Below are 18,985 nucleotides of genomic sequence, written 5' to 3' on the forward strand. Positions count from 1 at the left end.
ATGGTATATTTGTATGTTTCCATATTCTATGTACTATGTATTGCCATACAATAAATAAACTTACAGAAGTGGCTTTTAATTAATCTAAACCTACATTTAAATTTATTTGCTGGAAACAGCTGCACAAAGACTGTTATCTATTCAGAAATTCATCTCTGATTTAAGAGTAGCTGTCATGGAGAAATAGCTCTGACACGTGACAAATCAGTTGAATTACAGTCTGAAAGAATTAAAACTGGGTTGAGATGTATGAGTTATTTTGCACCATAGTTTTCTGTTCACCTCTGAATGCAGTAACAACATTTTTTTTATGTGAGCTTCACAAGCTGTCTTCAATCGGTCTATATGAAGGTTCAGTTATTAACTATGCTCATGGGCTAGTTTTGACCACCCAGAGCACAATGCTCAGCATGGTAATTTTCTAATGTTGTTTCACAATGAATGCTGTGATCCTCAGGGTCTTTACTGTTCCATGTGCACTACTTACCTCTCCCATCTATTTCCTGCTCCCATTTCCCATTAGTGTCAGGAGAACAGAAAATTAATAGTATACAATTATTTTTTGTTGTGTTTGCATGTCTTTTTTTGCTTGATTTTATTGATATCAGTTAAAGTAGATAAATATATGATGTGAAATTGTTTCTGAATGGATAAGTATTTTGAAATGAAAGCTTTTATAATATTAAATAAAACAACAAAACTAATCTTAAGCAATATTTGTTCAATAAATTTTGTTTTATAGGGTCCAGATTTTCTTCTTCGGGCCGTGAAGATGTTGATGTGCGTATGTTAGGACGTGGTCGACCATTTTCTGTGGAGCTGCTGAATCCACACCGGACGTGTTTCTCCCGTGATGAAGTCTGTGCTCTTCAAGCTGATATTAACATGGGAAGTCCAGATAGTGTAATCGTTAGAGACCTGCAACTTGTTACAAGGTTAGACAGATTTTTATTGCTTATGTTAAATGTTACATTATTAATTATATTTCAGGATCATTTCATTTTGAAGTATTTATTGGTAACTTTGTTGTATCTGTTACTATTTGACTGCCTGGATTTTTCATGCAGCTAAAAACTTGTATGGGGTATAAATGATAACTGTTAACAGTGTACCACTGTGCTGTAGGGGAAGGTGAGATGAACAATTTTATTCAGGACACTTGTAGTTTATTAAGCCTGAAAACTACCTCCCATTGACCTACAAAAGCCACCTAAGCTATAATTCTACCAAGCGTTGCAAAATTTTGTTGAATATCCTACTACCTTCGTATGTCACTGGCCTAGGAGGTCTTTACTGTTTGGAGCTCCTTTCTTTCTCTCACTAAAATGTCCTTGAATATTAAAGAGGCCTTATTCTTGCACTTAAAAATTGACTTTTGCATAAATGACACCTCAAAAATTTGTAATTTTTGACAACTTGAAATTAACAATTAATTTGTTAGGTTTCTCTAACCTTCTTATTACGAGACTGCTTTCCTTGTAAGGGTTAAGTTTCGATCAGTTGTGAATGTTATTGGTTTTTCCATAAAATTTAAGAAGTCTTTTTTTTCTTTCCTCACTCTTGTGAAAAAGTTTAAATTACAGATGTTAAAGAAATATAAAATTTCAAGACTCTGACATCTGTTCATCACATGTATTGCAAATCCGGTTTAGAAAATAACAGTGAGCAATATGTAAAGTAACAACAATTACATTAAACAATTAAACAAATTGTTATTTCCCACAGAGTACAAAAAGAAAAACACCAATAAAAATTCCAGTCTTATGACTGTTTATAGTAACTACTACAGTTTTTAAAAAAGCATCTCAAAGTTAGCTCTGTCTACTTGAAACCACGCATTGCACCTTTGTGTCATTGCCCCATGAACGTGGACAAAATACCTTGTTTGTTGTAAATAATTAAGGCAGCAGCAGTGATTCGAACAAGTAGATCTTGTTCCTCGTCAGTGGGTACACAAGCTCTTTTGCACAACCCTGGGGGGGATAGTGTAATTTCCTTGATCTTGCAGCTCAAGGAAATAGACTAAAACTTTGTCCAACATTGCAGGTAAGCTTCATGTAGGTACTTTCGTACCAGAATGTTTCCATGCACCAGAGCACCATCGTGCTTCAGATCCATATCGGGTGTCCCAGAAAATGGCTGCATATACATTGACTTTAAATTTTTCCCAACATTTGCTCATACGAAGTTTGAGGATTTTTGACAGCGAAGTAGATATTGATTTTGGTATTAAAGATACTTTTTCATTAAAAGTTGCTTCATCAGTAAATGACACAAATGATGCAAAATCAGGATTGCATTGATATGCAGCATTGTAAAAGTGGCTAAGCACAGCGCGTTGCTTGTAATCATGCCAGTTGAATTTTTCAATGTTTTGTATCCATTTTCATTCTAAATTTTCCTTACTGTTATTTGTGGGATAAAAGGTTATCAGTTATTTAGTGGATACTGCTGCAAGGGTTTTCTTCAGCTAGTTGAAACACATTTTCTTTGTCTGCATTTTGAATGCTGTAGGATGTCGCAAGTTCTTGATGAACCTTAAAAAAAAAAAAAAAAAAAAAAAAAAAAAAAAGCATCAAAATCAATATTCCAACCCAACATCTTGGAGATTTAGGTATTTCAAGACAAACTGTTCCTCAAAATGTACAATAAGTAGCAGAAAAGAAAACATGGGTCGGTAAAGCTTACTGAGGAAAACATTCTGTATGTGTGTTTGAATGTGTAAGACCAAAGTACAAATGCGTGTCTGCTGATTCATTGGGCGTGAACCAATTCATTTTGATGCAACGCTCTTTTGACTCACAATCACTGTCACTACTAATCAAACAGCAGCAAACTCAAAGTGAAAAACATATGATTAGGGCTACCAGAATGTCACATAGTTCTGTAGTAGCTTGCTCACCACAAGAGAAACTAACTCATCATTTGTGTAGCTACCAAGAGAGATTCACTTACTCTCTTTCTTTCACTCTTTACATCACAGTTAGCAGTTTGGGAGGCAGAACATGATACTGCACCATTGCCTAGGCGCACAGTGTGAACAAATTTGAGGTTGTACTCCAGCTTGTCAGACCACAGTGTTCCATATAAAATTATTCTTCTGAACCACTGATACATTGTAAAGTTATTGTTTATACTCAGTATATAAAGAAAGAATAATTCCGTGTGAATGTGTGTAACAAGATTGGAAGAAAATATGTATGCAATAGTGACTTAAGCTTCGCTGTTGTTGGCCCACTGAGAGTAAATATATTTCCCTGGTTTGACTTGTTTAATCCAATACTTACAAAGGTTTCCTTTTAGGACTAACTCCATTGGTCTTTTGAAGATTTTTTTAACATCCATTTTTTAAAATCTATTTGCAAATTCTAAAACATTATGTACATCGCCTGCCAATTTCATAGTTCAAAAGTTTGGTCTGTCTCGTCACCTGTCTCTGGCGTACAGTATGCAGTGCATGGTTTCTCAACTGACTTGAAGTGTGGCTAGTAAATAGAACAAAGTGTCCCTTGCCTGTGGTAGTAAGCTGCAGTAGCACTATTTGATAAAGGGGGTAAGAGAAAGCCCCTTGCGTTTCTGACATCACAACTTAAACTGACAGCCACCCTTCTCTGCACTGCCTGAGGATAATTAACTGTTGTATTATTATTATTGAAAGAATGATTGACAAATAGATTACTGATCTATTTCAAAGAAATATGAAATTGTAGTTACACTAATGCATAACTGAAATATAAGGAGAAAGCAAGGACTTAATTATGTTCTCTGTTCTGAGGAAGTATATAATGGACCATCATGGCATAAATTAGTGAAGTCTGATAAAAAGGGAATATATAAGAAAAATATGTGTCTGTGGTTATTGTTGGAGCAGCATACAGTTATGGGACAGGAAATCCTTAGAACAAGCAGAGTTATACAACAATAATTACCATTCTTCTTTATTCCGTATCCTCCCCTTGCATAATATTTTAAGACAGTTAAAAAAAATTAAATTGTCGTACCTCTATCCTTGCCACTGATGTACAAAAAAGGTTGTATTAATGGGATGGGTAGAGCGATGATAAAATGGTGGATTCTTTTCAGTTTATGGGTAGTATGATTTGAAATGTTGGAAAAGCAAAACTGGTGAAATTGGTCACAGCTTATCCCAGACTAGTTCCTCAGAGTAATGCAGAATCCTTTCTCAGAAGTTCACAGTGCCATTCGTGACATATATACTTGGGAAGTGAATTATCTGCAAACTTATGAAAGTGATTGAGCCAGTAGATCCTGTGCATGGATTTGTGGTTATCTTGTGAAAAGATTTATTTCCACATATAAATTAATTTCATGGAACTATGCCGTTTGCACAACATCCAATTTCAACAAGACAAAATCAAGGAATAACTATACAATCAAAAGCAAAGAATAAACACAGTGTGGCGTGGAACCTTGGAACTCTCAATACAGTCTACACCACTGTACTGAGAAATGTACAGGGTGTGGTAGATAAGTAATGAGACTCAGTCTAGAAAAACAAATTTATTGATCCAATTTGTACAAAATGTTAATATTCTTCAAAGTACTCGCCTTGGGCGTCGACACAACGTTGCCAGCACGTTTTCCAAGCTTCATAGGCCCCACCGTAGTCCGTTTGAGTTATCCCAGTTAGTGCCTTCGTGACAGCACGTTGGATGTTCGGAATATCGTCGAAACGATGACCCTTCAGGCATCTTTTGACCTTCGGAAATGGGAAGAAATCAGGAGGACTCAAGTCAGGGCTGTATGGTGGCTGTGGCAGAACTTCAACTCCAATTCGGGTCAAGTAGGAGGTCACGAGGAACTCTGTGTGCGCCCGAGCATTGTCGTGGTGGAGACGCCAGCGTTGAGCAAGGTCCTGTCGCTTCCGTTTGACAGCTCTGTGCAATCGCTGAAGGACTTCTTTGTAGAATTCGGCATTGACAGTCTTCCCCTGAGGGACAAACTCTTTGTGAATTAACCCCCGCTAGTCGAAAAACACAATCAGCATTGTCTTGATGCGGGACTTTGACATTCTTGCTTTCTTTGGCCGCGGGGATGCCGGTGTGTGCCACTCCGAGCTCTGGGCTTTCGTCTCCGGGTCGTACTGGAATGTCCACAATTCGTCGCCTGTTACTACGTTGTCTAAAAAGTCTGGATTATTTTCCAAATCATGCAACATCTCACGGCAAATGTCCACTCGTTGTTGCTTTTGTTCGGCGGTGAGCACTCGGGGAACCGATTTTGCACAAACTTTCCTCATCATCAAATCTTGCGTACCAATTTGGTGAACTGTAAATTTATTCATGGAGACCTCATCGGCGATCATTTTGAGACTTAAACGACGGTCAAAGTTCAGGAGTTCTTTCACTTTGGCCACCGTTTCATCCACACGACTCGTTGAAGGGCGTCCAGATCGTTCCATGTCTTCAACGGATTCCCTCCCGTTTTTAAATTCATTAAACCACCGGAACAGTTGAGCTCTTGATAGGGAGTCTTATTTGTAGGCCTCTGTAATCATAACAAAAGTTTCCGAAGCAGTTTTGCCCAAGCGAAAGCAAAATTTGATTGCATACCGCTGTTCTATCGAGCGATCCATCTTCAGCATTTTCAAAAGTGTCACGGGCACACAAACAACGTAATACGCGAAGCTGGACCCTCACTGCACCAGAGCTCCGACGCGACTGCGAACCGGTTCTATTGTTAGCTCAGATCCCCCACCACGTGACGTACAGGTGGAGACTGCCCTGCGAGCGACTGGGGCGCCGCGCAGCGGCCAGTCTCATTACTTATCTACCACACCCTGTACATAGTGGAGTCACTACACAGTTCCCCCCTCCTGTGTCAGCGATACGTCTCATTAAATTTGATATGCCATCCAGATCGGGTCATTATGCCTTTCTCGAAACTCAGGGGCTTCTCCTTAGGATCAATGTGTTCTTCTAGTTTGCAGAATGGTAGCGCCTGCTGGTATTTGCTGCGTGGCAGCAAACGATGTTTGTCAAGCCTCATCTGTAGCTGGCCATGCTAGGTGGATCTTTCGTTGCTACTTCTCCCTTTTCCATGTTTCTCGGTGCCAATTCTTTTTCTGTTGGCCATGAGTTTAAATGCTAGTTTGATACAGTGAAGTGTAACTGTGGTAAACACAACTTGGTGGCAAAGTCTGACACTGTGATAATTTCATCGTCCATATCATAGATGAACTCTCCAGGCTGATGTAAGAATTGGCGGTACACCAATTCTTCCACTGTGCCTTGTGAGTCAGGCTTGAAGGTTGTCCGCAATCCTAGTAAAACAATCAGTAGACTTCTTGTCCAGTTGTCTGCTGCGTGACATTCCATGGCTGATTTCAGTGGTCAGTGTAGGAGTTCCACCAAGCCGTTCACTGGGGGTTGATACGTGGTGGTCCTTATTTGCTTGACACTTAACAGTGTGGCAAGGGCCTTAAAGAGGTATGTCTCAAATAGATGCCCTTGATCTGTCATTGTTTACTATGGTATGCCAAAATACACAATCCTTCCTCTGAAAAACATTGTTGCCACTATCTCCAAAGTGATGTCTGTCGTAGGTAATGCTTCTGGCCATCTCGAGTATCTTCCCACAATCATAAGACAGTAATTGCAGGGACTACAACATCCATTTGGACATGGTAAAATCAATGGTTAGGCAGTATAAATGTACCTACCAGTGCCTTGACATGTTGTGTGACTTTGTTCTTTTGACAGGCCATACTTTGTTATGGTTCCTCAGACTCCAGGATGTGCTAGATTGTGTATTGAAGTGATTGCCAGAGCTTGAAATTGCTGCAGAACAAATGGCCCAGACTTTAACTTGGTGATGTCTCAGTATAACTGCACGTTTGTGCCTGGTATTGCTCCTCTTCATAGCTGGGAACCTAATTTTTGCACAAGCATTGAATGCAGCACCTCATCATCTTGTTGTACCCATGCCACGACATCAAAATCAATAGCTGCATCTATGGCCTCAGTATCTGAGGCAATTAGATTAGGAAATTAGACACTTAAAGTAGTAAAGGAGTTTTGCTATCTGGGGAGCAAAATAACTGATGATGGCCGAAGTAGAGAAGATATAAAAGGTAGACTGGCAATGTCAAGGAAAGCGTTTCTGAAGAAGAGAAATTTGTTAACATCGAGTATAGATTTAAGTGTCAGGAAGTCGTTTCTGAAAGTATATGAATGGAGTGTAGCCATGTATGGAAGTGAAACGTGGACGATAAATAGTTTAGACAGGAAGAGAATAGAAGCTTTCGAAATGTGGTGCTACAGAAGAATGCTAAAGATTAGATGGGTATATCACATAACTAATGAGGAGGTATTGAACAGAATTGGGGAGAAGAGGAGTTTGTGGCACAACTTGACTAGAAGAAGGGATCGGTTGGTAGGACATGTTCTGAGGCATCAACGGATGACCAGTTTAGTATTGGAGGGCAGTGTGAAGGGTAAAAATTGTAGAGGGAGACCAAGAGATGAATACACTAAGCAGATTCAGAAGGATGTTGGTTGCAGTAGGTACTGGGAGATGAAGAAACTTGCACAGGATAGGGTAGCATGGATAGGTGCATCAAACCAGTCTCAGGACTGAAGACCACAACAACAACAAACAACAACAACAACAACAACATGGCCTCAGCGTGCAGTGATGAATGCTTGATTACTGCCAATGCCTGAATCTGAGATAGTGCATCAGTATCTACATTAAGTTTGCCTTGCACATATATTATGTTGGTTGTGAATTGGCCAATGTAGTCAGTATGCCTCAGTTGTCTTGGTGATGCCTTGCTTGGTTTCACTTTGAAAGCATATGTTAATAACTTGTGGCCTGTAAAGATACTGAAATTGCGGCTTTCCAAAGAATGCTTGAATTTTTTTTACTACAGTGTAGGTTGTCATGGTTTGCAATGGCCTGTCACCCACATCTGTTGTGAGGGTACAGCTTTTGGCTAAAAAAAGCAAGCACTTGCCAACTCTGGTTTATCATCTGCTGCAACACTCCTCCAACTGCTTTAGCAGAAGCTCCGATCAGTAATGATAGCAGCACATTTGAGGGTGTGCTAGTAGAGCTGCATCCGCTGTTGCTGTTTTGATAACATGGAAAGCATGGTCTGCCTCGCTTGTCCATCGCAATCTATCGTTTGGCCTATGTGCATCTTTCAAGAGTTCATTCAATGGTGCTATTATCAGTGCATGATGCGACACAAAGTATTGGTAGAAATTTATTACACCAAGATAAATCTGCAACTGCTGAGTTGTAACTGGCTGTGGGTATCCACATATGGCTTCCAACTTGTCTTGTGGTGGTCGGATGCTACTTGCATCCACTGTGTAGCCAAGAAACTGGATGTAGTTGATGCGAAAAATACATTTTGATGGGTTTACTACTAGTTCTTGTACATGCAAATATTCAAACAACTTCATCAAACGCCGCATGTGCTCCTCTTCAGAAGTGGACATAACGGTTATATTGCTGAAAAGCCTGTGTTGCATTACAGAGCCTGAATGGCATTCACATGAACTAAAATAAACCAAATGGCATAGTGGCAGCTATCTTGGGAAGATCTTCAAGAGCAACCGGAATCTGATAGTATGCTCTGACCAAATCTATTGTTGTAAAAATTGTTTGTCTGTTTGTCTTGTAGTCCTCGATATGTGGCACAAGATATCTTCCTGGAATGGTTCTCACATTTCATTGCTGGTAATCACCGCAAGGGCACCAACCATTCTTCTTTTTTGGTACCACATGAAGAGGGGCTGCCCAGCTGCTACTTGAAAAGTGACAAATAGTGACAAATGCCTTGAACTAACATGCTACGAAACACTTGTTTGAGAATTTGTAATTTATCTGGTGCTAAACGTCAAGAGTGGGTCTGGGGTAGTGAGAATATGATGAACAGTTGAGTGTTTGACATGTGTTAACTTTAGTGATTGCTTTGCGATCTCTGGGAATTTTTGAATTGTAGAATGCCAGGAAGTCAGCTCCTAGTATGGGGTGTGATACATCAGCCATGGTTAACCACCACTCAAACGTAGATGCAGTCTGAAATTGAGTAGTAAAGTGACGTGTCCATCTGTCGTAATCTCTGTGTCATTTGCAGTATACAGGCAAACCTCATCATGGCTGTGACATGGTTTGTTGGTCATGGGAGGCACTGATATTTCTGCCCTGGTGGGTATCAGGTACTGCACTTTTGTGGGGCAGTCTTTAACAAAAAAAATATTGTTGTTCCAGCTGCTACCGTATCCGCATCACAATTCACTTTACGTGGTGTTATACACTTTCATGCCTCTTCGCCAAGTTTTCTATGGTACCGGTATATGTTGTGTGTCACTGGTGAACTATTTCAACTCCTTGATTGTCAATGTGTGCATTGCTTTTTATGTACTTTTTGTAGCACGGTCACTTGCACTGTAAGCCCAGCTAATTGAAATTATTGTGACAACAAAGTCGCTGAGGTTGTGCTGTCTTGTGCAGCAGCCATTGTTGCAGCGCTTGTCATCTGATACGTTTCTGGTATCCAATGAGTTGTTTGTGCTAATGCCTTCAGATCTCTGAACCATTAAAATCTTTTGTGCAACTTCCAGTAGGAAGATATGCATAGGTTGTTTAATAAATCTTCATTGACAGCATTACTTGCAAGAGTATGCAGGCGACGAAGTAGTTGCGACGGAGTTTTGTCACCTAATTCCTGTGTCTGTAAAAGGTTTTCCAGATATTTGGCTTCAGACTGGGACAGTCATATGGTCAACACATTCTTTATAGCAGCATATAGTTCAGTTTCCAGAGGTGTAGTGAGAATGTCTTAGATATATGTGTCAAGATTTTATATTAACTCAGCTACCACGTAACTAACTTTAATTTTATCTGCTGTAAATCGCTCTATAATTGTGTGAACCAAAGCAACGGGTTAAGTTGTCAAAAAGGCCGTGGTTTGATCGTGACCCTGCTGATAAGTCCATTACTTAAGGTTGGCTTGGTAGGCACTGACGAGGTGTACACCTTTGTGCTGAATGAAAACCCAATGTGGCTGGCACGGGAGTAACAATCGTAGTTTTGATGTAGCGCAGAGCATCACAGTCGGTGCTGCAGTACTGTTATGCGTGATCATGTCGGGTGATGCCAATTACATGTGGTTAACTCATGGAAAGATTTATTTCCACATGTAAATTAATTACACAGAAGTATGCAGTCTGCATGACATTCAGTATCAGTGAGAGGAAAACAAGGAGTAACTAAATAATAAAAAACAAAGAATAAACACAATGCAGCTTGGAGCGGTGGAACTCTTGTACAGACTACCGTATTGTACCGTTGTATATAGTGAGAGTCACTACAGATTTAATATATGTCCACAATTTTACTTAATGAGAGATATACGAGGGAGATAAAGAGAGAAAGAGAGGCAGTAGGACCAATTTGGACAAAGTGGAAATTATGAACACTACAACAACAGGCTGGCATTGGTAAATCCAAGTTTTAAAAAAATGCAGATTTCAAGCTCTAGTGCTCTCCTTTCGAAGATTTGTCTGTTCCTGCGTTTTCAGCCAGATAATCATGTCTGACTGCCAAAAGAATTGTTGACATATCTTGCTGACATCATCAGGTGCTCCTAATGTGCCTGTAAGACATATTATTATTTTTATATATTTTATGACAGAGGTCCATAATGATTCACTTACTGTTGTTATCCTCCGTTGTTTCATTCCGAGAAAGTAATAATCTAGCTATTTGTGGAATGTATGTTTTAACAGATTGAGCAAGGAGGCACAGATTCATATCCACCCGTCCAAGTCAGGTTTTTACAAGCTTTTCCTTATGTCAATTAAGGCAAATGCTGGAATTGTTTCTTTTTTGAAAACGATGTGCTTCATGATTACCTAATTTATATCCTTACCCATTCTGAGCTTGTGCTCCATTTGTAATGACCTTGTCACTGACAGTATGTTAAACACCAGTCTTCCTTTCCTTACGTAAGTGTCAATATTTGTATTATTTATTAGCATATTCCATTCACAGCCTTCTTTGTGGGGCTGAAAGTGAAGAGGAACAGATAAAATGAGACATTGGTGACAAGCACATCTAATGTTGCAAACATGTCAAGCCGGTACTTTGTTTCTGTTTCCAACAGCTAGGGGACATCAGGTTCAGTAAACAGTGCAGTGAAATATCTGAGCCCAGTCTCTACAAATTACTTCAGTAAAATGGAAATGAGACTCTCATCTCCCAGAGAAGTAGTAAAATCATTAAAATCAAAGTATTCTCTTTTACAAGCTTTCACAGCCAGTAGCTCCTTCTTCTGTCAGAGGAGTTGAAAGGGAAGGAAGACGGTGCAGTTGAGAAAAGTCACCCAGAAACCCAGGTCAGGGGAGACTTACCGGATGGTATGAGAAGAAAAGACTGATTGTTGGGGACTGCACCGGACAAGATTTGAAAACCTGAGAACAGGGTAACATGCAAGACAGAGATTGCTACTAAAACATTGTGCATGGTTTAATAAGAGTGAAAAGCTAAGTGCATTGTATGTAACAGAGGTGGTAGGATGGACAGTGAAAAATGGACTGGTCAGAAAATAAAAGCTGTAGAAAACGAAAATGGAGTGAAGAAACGAGAAGTTACTGTGAAGAAATGCTGAGGTGGAATTATGTAAATTTAGGCCAAGTGGGTGGCAAGAACCAAGGACATGTTGTAGTGGTAGTTCTCACACGCGGAATTCTGAGAAAGAATCTGGGGGGAAGAATCCAGATGGTGCGTGTGATGAAACAGACACCGAGGTCATGACTGTCATGTTGAACAGCATGCTCTGCAACAGGATACTGTGCGCTGCCTGTATACACCCTCTGCCTATGCCCATTCATCCTCACTAATAACTTAGTGGTAGTCATGTCGATGTAAAAGCTGAAGAGTGTTCACATACAGCTGGTATGTGACGTGCCATTTCACAGGTGGCTCTCTCTTTGAGAGTATATGTTTTACCAGGTACAGGGCTGGAATAGGGATGGTAGGAGGGTGCATACGGCAAGTCGTGCCGTGGGGATGGTCACAGGGCTATGAGCCATAGGGTAGGGAGATGAGTGCGGAAGGAGCATAGGGTGTGACTAGGATATTGCGGAAACTGGGAGGGAGACAAAAAGCTATTCTAGGTGTGGTGGGCAAAATGTCAGGCAGGATGGATATCATTCCAGGGCATGATTTTGGGAAGTCATGGCCTTGTCGAAGTAGCTGATTAATACTCTTAAGACCAGGATAATACTGGGTGACAAGTGGTGTGCTCCAAAGTTGTTTTTTGGAGGGATCAGCAGTACCAGGATTGGATGTAATGGCCCGGGAAATCTACTCTTGAACTAGGCTGTTGGGATACTTATGTCCAGTGAACGCTGAAGTGAGAGTACTGGTGTATTGCTGTAAAGGATCTGCATCCAAACAAATACATTTGCACATGGAAAGGATGGTAACTGTCAAAATGTAAGTACTGTTGTTTATTAGTAGGTTTGATGTAAATGGAAGAGTGTAGCTGGCCTTCAGGAGGATGAGATCAACATCAAGGAAAGTGGCATAGGATTAGGAATATGCCCATGTGAAATTTAAATGGGAGAAGGTATTTAGAGATTCTAGAAATCTTAACAGGCCAGCCTCACCATGAGTCCATACAGCAAAGATGTCATCAGTGTATCTAAACCAAACCAGGTGCTGAAGGCTAATGGATCCCAGGAAAGCCCCCTCCATGTGACCCCTGTAAACATTGGCCTAGGAAGAAGCCATCCTGCTTCCCTTGGCTGTACCCCTGATCAGTTTGTTTGTCTGTCCCCAAAGGTGAAGTAATTATTGGTAAGTATAAAGTTGATTAAGATGAGTAAGAAGGGCATCATAGGTTTGGAATCAGGATGACTTGGTTTGTGGATCTTAGGACGAAGGTAAAAGATAAAGAGTGTATGGTTTGGGTGGGGTAAGAAGCTCTTTGGATTGAGGTGTTGTAAGTCCTTGTGAGGTGCCTGAGAATTTTAGGAGGGCATGCAGGTCAGTTTGAATGACAGGGATGGGACCTTGATGGCAGATGCTGTAAGTAGAGGTGAGAGACAGCTGGTGCAGACCTTCACTAACATACTCCTGTCATTCAAGTACCACAGTGGCAGATCCTTGGTCTGCTGGGAGGATAATGATGAAGTCATCAGCTTTAAGTGAACGTAGGGCCTGGTGTTCTGTAGAGGACACATTAGGGTCATGTTGTAGGTACCTGAGGAAAGGTTGTGAAGCAACACTGGATGTGAAGAATTCTTGGAAGGCTTGTAAGGGAAGATTCTGAGGTGATAGTGGTGGCGGATTAAGTTGGGATTGTGGTTGGAACTGTTCTATGCAGGATTCAATGTCAGGTTTGCTATTGCAAAGGTTTTGGTATTGAGTTGCAAAGTGATATTTCCAGTTGATATTGCATGTAAAGGAAAGTAGGTTCTTTGTTGTGGTTGGCAGGAGAGCCAACACCGTGTTACTAGAGGAGGCCGAAAGGCACGCGTTTTAGCTCACGCAGGCTGGAGTGAGGTCTGCAACAGGGCAAGGAAATTAGACTTCAGAAAAACGGACGTAGCTGGTGGAATACTTAACTTTAATCCATTAATGATTAACGTCGGTCTTGACGGTACATGATTTACAATATCAATAATAACTGATTATGGCGCCTTGCTAGGTCGTAGCAACTAACATAGCTGAAGGCTATGCTAACTATCGTCTCGGCAAATGAGAGCATATTTAGTCAGTGAACCATCGCTAGCAAAGTCGACTGTACAACTGGGGCAAGTGCTAGGAAGTCTCTCTAGACCTGCCGTGTGGCGGCGCTTGGTCTGCAATCACTGATAGTGGCGACATGCGGGTCCGACGTATACTACCAGACCGCGACCGATTTAAAGGCTACCAGCTAGTAAGTGTGGTGTCTGGCGGTGACACCACATTCTTCATCAGAGCAGCATGGTTAAATGCAGGTTTAGGGTTGAAAGTAAGATCCTTGGATAACACAGATAATTCGGTGGGGGGGTTCTTGCCCACTCATTGCCTCTTCTCATGATTTTCATGTGAATTTTTCTAATTTTTCCCAATTCTTTTTCCTGCTTTGTCTTGTGGCACAATACATCAAATCAGTTTACTATCCATTGGTCTTCATAACTTTAACCATAGGATCTAGCACTATTAAGTGCACTGCACTACATTTCGATTATCTGAACATATTTACATCAAGTCCTTGTTGATAGTCATTACAGTGTTGATACCAAAGCTGTTTAGTAGTAGTGGACTTTCCATGATATTGCATTCATTCATCAGGAAGCTCACAATTTTAAACACGGTTGACAGCAGCAGTCATAAATTAATTTTCAGTATATAAAGTTTACAGCCAAGCGGTTGCATAAGTTTAATGTAAAAACCTTAACCAGGTTTTGATACCCCTAAGGGTATCTTTCTCAGAAGGAAGTCACCTGTAATCATTAAACATATTATAAAATAAATGTCTAAGATAGGAAACAGTAATTCATGCATCATATTTTTATACTGGCAGTGCCACATCCTTTATCACAAAGTGGTTTTACGTCTTATATCTGTCATCCAGAAAGTGTCATTTAGTAACAAATAGAAGTAATTTTCCCAGTGTGTTTTTTGAATAGATGTTTTGAATTGAAAAATACAGTTTGATGTAGTCCTATTTAATTCATTAAAAAATAACATAACATTCATTTTTAAAAAAATGCTGTGACAGACCCCTCACAGTTGGTTAAGCCAGACACAAAAATTTGGTAGTAAATGATCTTCAGTGCTGTGAATTATTTTCTTTCTCAAGGAGTAAAAGCAAGCCAAAGATCAGTTTTAGAAACAATACAGTTATGAAATAGTAAGAAAGGCATTGAGATGAATAAAATAAATAGATACTTAAAAAGAAGTTGAGGTAACATTAAGATGGGCAAAAAATATTATAAATAACTTAAGACACATGTGGTGCACAAAAACAAGGAAAAACTGTAAATACAACAGAAGTTATAAGCAGGAGCAGCTAGCCACAAGGTTGACACATACACAAATTAATTACATAAGGTAAACATTCTTTGTGAAGGTATGTGACCATAATTTGTTCAGAGTGCTGAACAAATAGGGCTGCATGCCTCTACCAAAAAATTTATCTTATGTCTTTAAAAACTTTATTTTACATCTTTAAGATTGTGCATTGTTTAGTTTTTCATGATAATCTGAATGTATTAATTGAACCGATTCGTGTCTAAGTAAAATGTAACACATTAAAAACAAAGATTCCAAGACTTAACAAGCAGGAAAGCGCCGGTAGATATGCACAATAAATAAAACACACACACAGAATTTCGAGCTTTCGCAACCGGCAGCTGCTTCGTCAGGAAAGAGGGAAGGAAAAGGAAAGATGAAAGGATGTGGGTTTTAAGGGAGAGGGTAAGGAGTCATTCCAATCCTGGGAGCGGAAAGACTGACCTTAGAGGGAAGGAAGGATAGGTATATACTCGCGCGCGCGCGCGCGCGCGACACACACACACACACACACACACACACACACACACACACACACACACACACATCCATCCATCCATACATACATACACAGACACAAGCAGACATACAGATGTCTGCTTGTGTGTGTGTGTGTGTGTGTGTGTGTGTGTGTGTGTGTGTGTGTGTGTGCGCGTGCAGTATATACCTACCATTGAATAAAAGATAGTGTGACTGTAAAGCTTCAGTTAGTTAAAATCAGAATCAAATTAGAAATACAATAAAGTAACAGGTATACCTAAAGATATTTGTACCAACAGTTGTAATATTCCTTTAATATCCAGATTCAATAAATTGACTATCAGATTTGATACGCATCAATGCATTTGTATCTGTTAGAGAGGCTTATGCGCTACTGAACCAGTGATTAGACGAGTATTTAACACTTCATTTTCTGCCACAGCATACATAGCAACATTCTTTCTGTTATGTAAATACGTAAACTTTTCAATAAAATTCTTTTTATTCACAAATCATTAAACAAACAAATAAGACCTTCTTTGCCTTAGGTAAGTAATTATAGTAAATGTAATTGTGAAGATGATATAAATAAAAGTCTGTTTCTCCAGATTTGTGAGTGGTAATATAAGGCATACTGCATCCACAGTAAGTTGTAATGTCCTCTAGGTTAACTATTATAACCACCTCATGGATCAGGAGAGAGAATGCATTGTAAGTCTGTACCAGCTATGTCTGTGTTAATTAGTATACTTCTTCTTAGTAAGTACAGGGCATCTAAATAATGTAGGATGCCTGATACAGTAGGGATTTCAATGTTAACAAACTTTTGTCCTTCAATGTACAAGAAATGACATGACAGCGTACATATTACATAATAATAACAACATAAAGCTTTCCATAGGTAATCCATAAGGCACAGATATTTATTGCAATAAACTTTAAATACAGACACAATTTAGCATCACTATGTTTACTGTCCCCTGATATGCTGCTTCCACAGCTAAAATAATCATCATTGTATCTTGAATATTTTTCAAAATTAGGCTTAGAACATTGTAGGCTTTAGAATAGAATCCAAATTCTCACTTGAACACTACTTCAAATTGACTCAAAGTCTAAACTTATTTCTGTGTTTAGAACTCCAATTTAGTACTTCTCATTCTAAATGTTCAACAATAAAGTTAGTGTTCATGGTGTCTGCCCAACCCTTATGTAATACTTCTTTAAACTGCTTCAAAAATGCTGCTGGGTGTACAAAACCGTCTGGTCTGAACTTTAGAAATTCCTTCTTGTATACTACAGTGCTGCCCACAGAATTTGGTGTAGCACTGGCAGTGTCTACCTTTACTTGAACTTGCGTCCTTCTGAACTAGTCAAAGTATTTGTGTCACTAGTTACATCAGCCAATTTCCAGCACATTTACATGATTTCGCATGCCTAGAATTTGATCCTTCAGTGTCTTCAATCCATTGTGTGCCTCTTTAAACTGCTCTTCAATATCTTTCCGTACTAAATCACATCATTTTTCTATTTTATGCTGTAACTCCTAGGTAGTTTTAATAAGGTTTCTTGTGTTTTAGAAATTTTATCTACTTTTGTAGATACTTTATCTATTGTTTGTCCTGGCCATTAATATTATTAGATAGCTCTACTTTCCTAATTTTCATATTATCCACCAACTCGTCTTTGATGGTTTCAGTGTCAGGATCCCCCCACCCCTCTCCCTCCAATTCCACCTGCTGTTTGAAGGGTTTGACACTATTTGACAGTTTGTCTAATGGTTTTAGCTTTTCTAACATTTTGGCTAAACTAGTTTCCATGTTGCAGATGGCACAGGGCTTACAGTATTCATAACAATATATAATATATTCAAGAGCCTTGAAATCCTGTAATTCTGTTTTAAGATCAGTAGAACATTTATTTACAACACTGCACAAACAGATCACCACAATAATAATAATAATAATAATAATAATAATAATAACAATAACAACAACACTGCACTGCGGAGTGAGGCTGCACTGCTATTGCACTTGTAGCCTCGGGATCAGCGCATCAAAATCTTCTGTTTCATCGATATAATGTTTCTTGACTTTTGTTGACAGTTATTTCAACATATAAATATTTCATGTTGTTGACCTGGTTGCTATGGTCAACTAATCTCATTTATCCCTTCTGCTTTTATAATTCACACTTATTTTGTTTTTAATAGGTCACAAAATTGCTACTTAAATATTGTAATTACATTGGGCAATAAAACAGTGAGTGCTTGCCTATGTCTTCTTTACTGTTTACTTCAGCTGCTGTAGGCAATGTTATATTTTCTACAGCTGCTTTTTGAAACTTATTCTCATTTCTGATAAAACTCTCTTGTCTTTGCACGTCTTGTACTTCGGGTGCCAAAATGGTGTGTAACAGTGCCACTCTGTAGCTTTACTGAACCCTGAAGACTTATTCGCTTCCCTGTGATCTTTCACCCTGTTACTATTGACGATACTTTTTACCTTAATTATTCTCTTGTGTGGTCACCTTTCCAGAATTCTCTTGCTGCAATGGGCCTGCTATGCAATGCCACCAACTCTTCCCATTTGACTTCTTCTCCCTTTGCAGTCGAGAACTGGAAGAGAGCTTTGAATATTCTAGTTATGAAATGACATAACTGCTTTTTAAAGAACTCTTCTGTATTTTGTTCCTCGTATGTAACAGTTACAACACTGGGCAAGCAGATCTCTTATTAATCAGAATATCAAACTGAATTTCTGAGCAAAACAGAAGAGAATGACATATCTGTTCAGCTTCTTTCAACTGTTTCTGGGTGTTGTTGTTGTTGTAGGCAATGCCTCTTGTTTTCTGCCTTCCAAAATACTGACAAGACATGACACTAAAGCATAAGTGACTCCTTCACAACTTGTGGAGGCTCCAAGTCCCTGCCGCACCTCAGTGGCACTCTGTCTTGCATGTCCCATTCCATCTGTGTATGTTCATCAAACCAGTGTAGGCACAGTGGAAAGTCTTCTGCACGGTAACTGCCTAAACAATGTTTTTCCACAAACATATTTCATCTGATTGCAAGGAAGAGAGGAAAACATCATGTTACTGTACACTACTTATAACTGAGTGCTGAATACAAATGAATAACTGAGTCAGAGACATAAAGAATTTTGTGGAAAAATAATTATTTAATCTAGTGGAAAGGAAGAGTTTTAATAGAAGAATGGAAGAGGATTTTGCACTGAGAATGCTCCAAAAAGGACAATATGTGGAGCAGCAGATAGGCTAAAGCTGAGCTTTAAGACAGTCGTGTGTCAGAGAGTTAACAGATTAATAAGTTGCAGCATAAGGATAGTTAGTGGCTGTGTATGTTTACTAGCTCTCTCCTGAATGGCTTTGTCCAAATGTTGAGTAGCATATTGACATTTCTTACATGTCTGCTGCTCTATGCTGCCTCTGTTTGGTGACTAGA

The 18,985-nt window shown here is 39.4% G+C and overlaps 1 protein-coding gene across 1 annotated transcript in view; it reads left to right on the forward strand.

The window, feature by feature from the left end:
- Positions 1 to 18,985, forward strand: part of LOC126355741 (tRNA pseudouridine synthase Pus10) — an 87,319-nt gene that overhangs the window by 13,474 nt on the left and 54,860 nt on the right. Inside the window, exon 6 of the mRNA XM_050006122.1 lies at positions 743 to 935. Coding sequence (XP_049862079.1) covers positions 743 to 935 — 193 coding nt within the window. The remainder of the gene's footprint in view (positions 1 to 742; positions 936 to 18,985) is intronic.

Source organism: Schistocerca gregaria, chromosome 3, assembly GCF_023897955.1.
Source record: "Schistocerca gregaria isolate iqSchGreg1 chromosome 3, iqSchGreg1.2, whole genome shotgun sequence".
Classification (NCBI taxonomy): Eukaryota; Metazoa; Arthropoda; class Insecta; order Orthoptera; family Acrididae; genus Schistocerca; species Schistocerca gregaria.